Source organism: Charadrius vociferus, unplaced genomic scaffold (assembly GCF_000708025.1).
Source record: "Charadrius vociferus isolate BGI_N301 unplaced genomic scaffold, ASM70802v2 scaffold1746, whole genome shotgun sequence".
Taxonomy (NCBI): domain Eukaryota; kingdom Metazoa; phylum Chordata; class Aves; order Charadriiformes; family Charadriidae; genus Charadrius; species Charadrius vociferus.
The window spans coordinates 232,425-239,891 of NW_009648913.1; the positions used below are offsets into that span (position 1 = coordinate 232,425).

At 55.8% G+C, this 7,467-nt stretch overlaps 2 protein-coding genes across 2 annotated transcripts in view; both read left to right on the forward strand.

The window, feature by feature from the left end:
• Positions 1 to 1,006, forward strand: part of SDF2 (stromal cell-derived factor 2) — a 4,538-nt gene extending 3,532 nt beyond the window's left edge. Inside the window, exon 2 of the mRNA XM_009887243.1 lies at positions 691 to 1,006. Coding sequence (XP_009885545.1) covers positions 691 to 1,006 — 316 coding nt within the window. The remainder of the gene's footprint in view (positions 1 to 690) is intronic.
• A 537-nt stretch (positions 1,007 to 1,543) lies between these two features.
• KIAA0100 (KIAA0100 ortholog) overlaps positions 1,544 to 7,467 on the forward strand; it is a 15,269-nt gene continuing 9,345 nt past the window's right edge. The window contains exons 1-14 of the mRNA XM_009887244.1: positions 1,544 to 1,650; positions 3,451 to 3,544; positions 3,816 to 3,862; positions 4,147 to 4,309; positions 4,396 to 4,514; positions 4,889 to 4,949; positions 5,162 to 5,360; positions 5,524 to 5,647; positions 6,003 to 6,127; positions 6,215 to 6,282; positions 6,377 to 6,525; positions 6,778 to 6,896; positions 7,135 to 7,298; positions 7,439 to 7,463. Of these exons, the coding sequence (XP_009885546.1) occupies positions 1,544 to 1,650; positions 3,451 to 3,544; positions 3,816 to 3,862; positions 4,147 to 4,309; positions 4,396 to 4,514; positions 4,889 to 4,949; positions 5,162 to 5,360; positions 5,524 to 5,647; positions 6,003 to 6,127; positions 6,215 to 6,282; positions 6,377 to 6,525; positions 6,778 to 6,896; positions 7,135 to 7,298; positions 7,439 to 7,463 (1,564 nt within the window). The remainder of the gene's footprint in view (positions 1,651 to 3,450; positions 3,545 to 3,815; positions 3,863 to 4,146; positions 4,310 to 4,395; positions 4,515 to 4,888; positions 4,950 to 5,161; positions 5,361 to 5,523; positions 5,648 to 6,002; positions 6,128 to 6,214; positions 6,283 to 6,376; positions 6,526 to 6,777; positions 6,897 to 7,134; positions 7,299 to 7,438; positions 7,464 to 7,467) is intronic.

Sequence of the window (7,467 nt, forward strand, 5' to 3'; positions counted from 1 at the left end):
AGCCCCAGCCCCCTTCCTCAGGCACAACCGGGTCCCCCTTGTCACCCTGTCCTTGCTGGGTCCCAACTGGGTTGTCCCTGTCCCAACCAAGTCCCCCTTGTCCCCCGTGGCCCAGCCCTGCCTCGCCCCCCAGTCCCAGACTGGGTCCTCTAGGATGCTACCAGTCCCACTTTGTCCCCCAGGTCTCTGCCAGGTTCTCCCTGTCCCTACCAGTCCTTACTGAGTCCCCCTTGTCACCCGTGTTCCTGCCAGTGCCACCTTGTTCCCTGGTCCCAACCGGGTGCCCTGTGTCCCTACCAGCCCCACCTTGGCCCCCATGTCCCTCCTGGGTTCTCCCTGTCCCTACGAGTCCTCACCAGGTCCCCCATGTCCCTACCAGCTCCATCTTGTTCCCCAGTCCCTGCCGGGTTCTCCCTGTCCCTGCAAGTCCCAACCAGGTCCCCCTTGTCCCTGCTTTGTTCCCTGGTCCCAACTGGGTCCCTACCAGTCCCACCTTGTTCCCCAGTCCCTACCAGCTCCCCTTTGCCCCTCCAGGCCCCCAGTCCCAACCAGACCCTCCAAGTCCCAATAGAGCCCCGGTCCCAACCAGGTCCTCCACCTTGTCCTCCAGACCCAGCCCTTTCCTCTGCCCCCGGCCCCTCCTTGCCCTCTGGGCAACACCCCTGAGCGCACCCCCCTTCTTCATCCCAGTCCCCAAACGAGCTCCTTTTACCTACAGGAGGTGAGCGCTTTTGGGGAGGGCGGCGAGGGTGACTACCTGGACGACTGGACGGTGGTGTGCAGCGGGACCTACTGGTCACGGGACAGCGAGGTGCGCTTCCAGCACGCCTCCACCGACGTCTTCCTCTCGGTGACGGGGGAGCAGTACGGGCGGCCCATCCATGGGCAGAAGGAGGTGCACGGCATGGCCGCCTCCAGCCAGAATAACTACTGGAAGGTGATGGAGGGCATCTTCATGCAGCCCAGCGAGGTCTTCAAAGCGGAGCGGTACCATGCTGAATTGTGATGGACAGACAGACTGCCACCGAGCCTCTGGGCGCCGCCCTGCAGTGTTCAGGGCCACTCAACCCAGGGGACAGCCCCTGTCCCCACGTGATTTTGACACATACCAGGACTCAGAGCCCCAGATCCAACACAAAGCAGATCCTAACGTCCTGAATTTGATGCGGAGCAGATCCCACTGTCCCAAATTCAACACGAAGCAGATCCCAGCATGGTGAATTTGGCGCGGAGCAGATCCTGCTGTCCCAACCTGACCCAAAGCAGAGCCCGGCGCCCAAGGTCTAACACAAAGCAGGTCCCCACGTCCTAAATCCAACCCAAAGCAGATCCTCGTGTCCAGACCTGACCCAAAGCAGAGCCCAACGTCTGAGATCCAGCACAACGCTGGTCCCCGTGTCCCAAATCCAGCGCAAAGCTGAGTCCGACGCCCAGACCTGACGCAAAACTGGGCTGAACATTCAGACCTGACCTAGAGCAGATTCCCGAATTCTCCAACCCTTCCCTTGTAGCTCCCCTGCTCCGTCCCCATCCCTTCTGGCCGATGACCCCCCCAAAGGGCTATTGTCCCCGGGGAGCTGTGCCCCGGTTGTCCGTGTCCCGTCCCCCCCTGCTACGGTGTACCCCAACTCGCGCCCAGCGGGGTCCAAGGCAAGTGATGGGAACTTGGATAAGGCTTTTTTCTCAGGAATTCCCTGTGTTCTCTGTGGAACTGTGTACTGTGGTGCTTAAAAGACACGATGGTATCAGTTAACCAACAGCACTGCGATCAGGTTTACCAGTTTATATATGGTCCCATAGTCTCTGTGATAGAGTTTCCAAGAACACTTATGTGCTAAAAAAATTTTAGCAAAAAAGTGTACTGTATCAGGTCAGCCGAGGTTCTTCATGTCCCTTCTTTAATGCTGATTCATTTTGGAAAATGTAACAACGTAGGGACATGACAAGATCTCTTATGTAATCAAAATGAAAATTCACATGTTGTTCTTTCTTTTCTGTATAATAGATTTCATTTACAGCCTTACAAACCGCTGACCTATGCAATCGAGTCATAAATCATTTGGTGGAAACTAGCTTGCAGGTTTGGGGCCAGAGGACCTTAGGTTGCTCAATCGTTAGCTCAAAGTCTGCGGAAAGCGCATCTATAAGTGGTTACCTAGCTGTATTTTTTAAGAATACATATATTACCACCATTTCTAAAAGCATTTTGTCCTTGTCCCTTCCTTTGCATTGCAATGCACGAAAGATAACATTTGGGAAAACCCAAACCAACATTGTGGTTTTCTCTCTTGAAATGTCCAAAATTTGAAGGAATAATGGTGCCATGTTATCCTCAAAAGGTCGATGGGATCAGAATGTTGTATGAAGCTGTATCAGATGACATTGACTTACCATTAACTTTCTGTTCAAGCTGTATTATGTTTAAATCTTCAGAACAAAGGGTATGATTCCTTTTATTGTTTTGGTCAAAAGAGAGGATTTTTGTCTATAAACATTCCAAAAAACTTGTATGTGGCTGCCAAGCCAAGTCTTCTGTCTGGCATTTGTGAGTTAATGAAAGAGCTCCTGTAGCTTTGTAGCTGATTTCAAAATACAGATTCTGGAGAAGTGTATTGCAAATGTAATGTTACCCAAGCCTCTCTTAATGAGAATTTAAATAAAGAATGACCCAGTGGAATTGTAGCAGTGCATACTGCTGCCATTTAGGAGAATAGAATCATGTCTCAAGCCTAGAGCAACTTAAAAGTAAGGATTTGAAGCTTTTGGTCTCAGGGGACAAAGTAAGTGCTTTTCGGTTTCTCAAGGCGTTCACTGTTGACTGAAGTAGCCTTCCATAGATAGCTGTTAATAGAGAGAAAGACTAAGATTATTAGAATGTGCCTAATATAGTGAAAAAAATTACAGGCTTTACTTTCATTGTGCTTTTCAGTCAGTGAAGGAATAATCACAAGATGAATGCATTTTTAGAGGCCAATGGTACGTACAAAAAAAAAAAAAACAAAACCCAAACACCACAATATGAAAAGCAACAGCTTATCCCTTAAACAATCAGGATTCCTAGGTGATGCCTAATTCAAGTACTAGGAAGTCTGGTAGCACTTAGCTTCTGAGAGCTTCCTGCTCCTGATACTGGCCAGTATTTAATCTGCCGTATCTGTGGTCACGTCTATAAGCAGACTGGAAGATAAGCTAGAGAGAACAGGGACCCAGCATTCTCCCATCTATCCAAGGTTCCCAGATGAAGAACTATATTACCATAGATTCCCTCTGTAGTAATTAAGGGGAAAGAGAGATGTGCGTCTGGAGAACGGTAGTGATCTCAGAGGAATCATATTCTGCAAGTCCTGCATCTTACTGTCGGCTGTGCACCGAATCTGCAGTTCCTTTTAACTCCACAGTTAAATGCTTGAAGTTTGATGGGTAACTCTAGGTTGCATAGTGTTTGACTAGGCAGAAGCTTCGTGCGGAGCTGAAGATCGGCTCCTTTGGCTTCTTCTGGGCCCAGAACATCAGCCTCAAGTTCCAGCAGGAGCAGCAGACTGTGGTGGGTACCCGGGTGAGGGGCGGTCGCTGGCAGATGAGGGTAGCCACGGTGGCTGCGGTCACCGCCAGGCTGGCAGCAAGTCCCTGCAGCCAAGCTCCTGTCACGCAGCCCCATAGCTGGTGCCAGGCCCTTCCTCCCATGGCCAAACTTGGGGTTTTTGGCTGCTCCCTGCATGATAACAGGCAATGGGAGCAGAGTGGGAACATCGGAATGAGCATCACAAGACAGAGCCAGATTGTTTGTTCTCTGACCTACCTGTGTGTCCTTGCAGGAGATCGACAACATCTGGATCTCCAGTAAACTGAGCCGGGAGCTGCCGTACGTACGCCCACCCCAGCTTCCTCCCTGCTCTCTTCAGGGGTCTGGCTCATCCCTGGACCCACTGACTGTGGTTCTGTTGCCGTTATACCTTTCTGCAGTCCCAGTTTCCCCATGGTCTGCTCTGTGTGGGAGTGAATCACTCTTTCTTTGAGGTGGCAGTGTCTTGTGGATGCCCTCGTGCTGGTCCTGCACGTCCCCAGGGTGGGGGGCACCCCTGGCGATGGGGCAGGGTGTGCCATGTGCAAGCTCTTGTAAGAGTTGCCCGTGCTGTTCTTCCGCAGGCGCTACTTTGAGCTGTGTTTTGGAGAGGTGCGAATCCGCACAGATCTCCAGAAGGGCCATGTGTTCCAACCGTCCATCCCGGAGGCTCCCAGAGAAGCTGATAGAAATGAAAGCAGGGCAGACCTGACACTTAAACCCTCTCTGCTGAGGCTTCTTAGCCAGGTGAGGCACTAGCTTGGTGTGAGGCACTTGGCTGTTGTGGGCTGCACTGTTGTCAGACATCCCTCACGGTTGCACCTTCCCTCCAGCTCTTTTCCATCCACATGGACTCCATCAACATCATGGTTCTGCATGTGGCCACCTCGGAGTCTCTCTGGCATATCCAGGCCAGCAAGACCCGTCTTCTCTTGGATGGCAACGGGAAGAGGTAACGCTGTGTTCATGCCCTGTTCTGCTTCTCCAGCCTGGCCCCAGGTCCCAGGGGGCAGGGAGGCTTCTCTGACCCCATCCTGCTGTCTCACCTCTCTCTGTCCCCCTCAGTAGCATCCCTTGTCACCTGTGATGTGGCACATTAACCTTCTCTGAGGCTGGCCTAGTCCCTTTTCCCTTCACTGGAAACTCGAGTTGTGTGTTCTCCAATTATGGGGTGCTGCGCTGTGCACGGAGTTAGGGTGTGCTCTGCTTTTGGGAGGACTTGGAGCAGGGACTTGGGGTCCCTGTGTCCCACAGAAAAGAGAGGGCAGGGGCTTGGTTTGGAGGCAGCAGGGCCTGCAGCCTCTGTCTGTTCTCTCCTCTCCCCAGCCTGACCTGCGAGGTGAGCCTGACAAAGGTGAACAGCAAAGTGCTCCGGAGCAGCCAGCTGGTGAGTGCTGGGGAAGGGAGAAATTCAGTACTTTGGGCCCTGGCACTGGTACACCCCAAGGACCTGTCCCAGCACGTCCCCAAGGCTGGGCGATGCTGCAAGGCTCCTGCAAGGCTCTGGGCTCCATGCTGTGCCCAGCTCTTCACCTGCAGCGTCCACCGGCAGGGAGTTGTGTGACTCCCTGTGCACTCCTTGCCCGTGTCCCCATACAGGATGACACCTGCCTGGCGGAGTTGGCCCTGGCGCTCTCCCTCTCGCTGGAGATCAGCAGCAAGCGGCGGCTGGTGGGCATCAGGCTGCGCGTCCGGACTCTGCAGGCAGAGCTGCACGAAGGGCTCTTCTGCAGCCCGTTGCTGCATCGTGTCACTGCCGGGGCGCAGCGCAGCAGTGCAGGGGAGCAGCCCAGCGCAGGTGAGGGACGGGGACAGGGACAAGCTCTGGGCAGGGCAGGGACTGGCAGCCCCTCTACTTGCACTGAAGCCAGAGGGGTTTGGCTGTGCTGTCACTGCCGCCCACTGCAGGGCTTGGGGGTCTGGGCAGGAGCCTTCCCGTGACTCTGTGTGTCCCTGTCCAGGCGCAGGGGAACCGCTGAAGTCCCCGTCTCTGCTGAGCAGGGACACACTGCAGCTCATCCCCAGGAGGGTGGAGGTGAAGCTGGAGAACACCAGCGTGGTGCTGTCTATGAACAGCCAGAAGAGGTAAGGAGGCAGGTGGAGGAGGAGGCTGTCTTAGCCCCGATCGGTGCTGGGGACAGGGACGTGGGGACAGTTGTGCCATTCCCTGCTCATCCCCTGCTCTGCCAGAGGGAAGGACTGCGCTTGGCCTGGGGCTGGGCTCTTGGGGAAAGAGGAAGGCACGTGAGCTGGTTCTCCAGTAGAACGGCCTGATGGGATGTTCTGCTGATGGGATGAGAGCGCTGGGCTGGGCTGCAGCTGGGCACTGGCTGGTGTCTTTGTCTGTGCCAGCGTGCTGGTCAGCTGGGGATGAGAGATGGGGAGACGGAGGACGTGACGGTGCAGTTCCCTTCCGGCAGTGACTCCCTGTTTCTCACAGGCACCTCACCTGGAGCCTGAAGCTGCTGCAGTTTCTATATCAACGTGAAGAGGAGCAGATCCCACTGCGCAACTTCACGCCCACCTCAGACCTGGACCAAATGAGTGTAGACCTCCAGCTGGAGGGTCAGTAGTCAGGAGGGCGCCCGTGGGACAGGGCTACCATCACTGCCCTCCGCCACCCGTCACTTTTGTTACTCTCTCTCTCTCCAGATGGCCTTCTTCTATCCCAGAGCCGCCAGCGCATCGTGTGCCTCAACTCCCTGAAGACTAGCATGCAGGTGAGTGAGTGCTGGGCACGCTCCTGTCCCCCGAGGGTGGCTGGTTTGGCTCTCAGCACGAGCTTTTTGCCACCCGGCCCTCTCCCTGCTCTAGGTCACAGCCATTGACCTCTCAGCTGCTGTGCTGCTCAATACCTGCATCATCCACTACCGCCACCAAGAGTTTGCACACTGGCTGGGCCTTTTGGCACAGGAATACAGGTGCCGAGCGGTGCCTGTCCCCAGCCAAGGGCACAAGGGAAGGTAAACTCAGGCTCAGCGCAGCTGCTGTTATGGCAGCTTGTTTCCTCTTGCCTGCCGTGCTCTGGCAGGGTGCCTGGGCACCCAACACCTTTTCTGCCCTGCGCACAGCGCGTGGGATGGGGAGGCTGGTACAGAGGGCAGCGGGGGGTTGGGGGGCCCCTGTGGAGAGGGCATCCCTCTGGCTCTGCTCCCTGGCAGTTTCCCAATAACACAGTGCCACAGTAACAGCCCGTCCCTGCTTGTCCCATGCAGGAGCTATCCCCAAATCATAGCGCCCATCATCCTGTGTGCCTCGCTCTCCAACGTCAATGTGTCAGTGCAGCTGGGGGACACGCCACCCTTCGCCTTGGGCTTCAACTCCATCTCTGCAGGTACGGGCTGGCAGCTGGCACCAGGGGGGCTGCTGGGCTCTTCTTGGGGGTCAGTGGCTCTGCCAGAGAAGTGCCAGTGTGGGAACGGGGAGGGCTGTGCCACCTCTGTGCTTGCCCATGTCTGTCTGCCCAGGGCCTGTGAACCCTTTCCTGGTTGTGTCTGGGTTGTCCTGTTTGGGGGTAGCTGAGCAGGCAGCAGCCAGCCCTGCCTGCACTTGCCCCTTCTCTCTGCCTGCAGACTACCAGCACTTGCGGCCACAGAGCGTGCACCAGCGAGCGGTGCTGGCTGTGGACCATCTCTGCTGGCGTGTGGGCAACGACTCGCACATCCAGCGTGCCCCACATCCCCCCAACATGCACGTGTGGGGAGAAGCTCTCATCCTCGACTCCTTCAACCTGCAGGTGAGGGACCAGCCGAGGGGGTGAGGGGTGGCTCTCAGTGGGGAGTTACCTGTCTGCAACTCCGTGCGGATGGCACATGGACACATGGTGGCATGGGGACATCCTGCAGCCTAAGAGTGATCATCTTGTTTGTCCTGCAGGGCAGCTACAACCAGCCCCTGGGCATGTC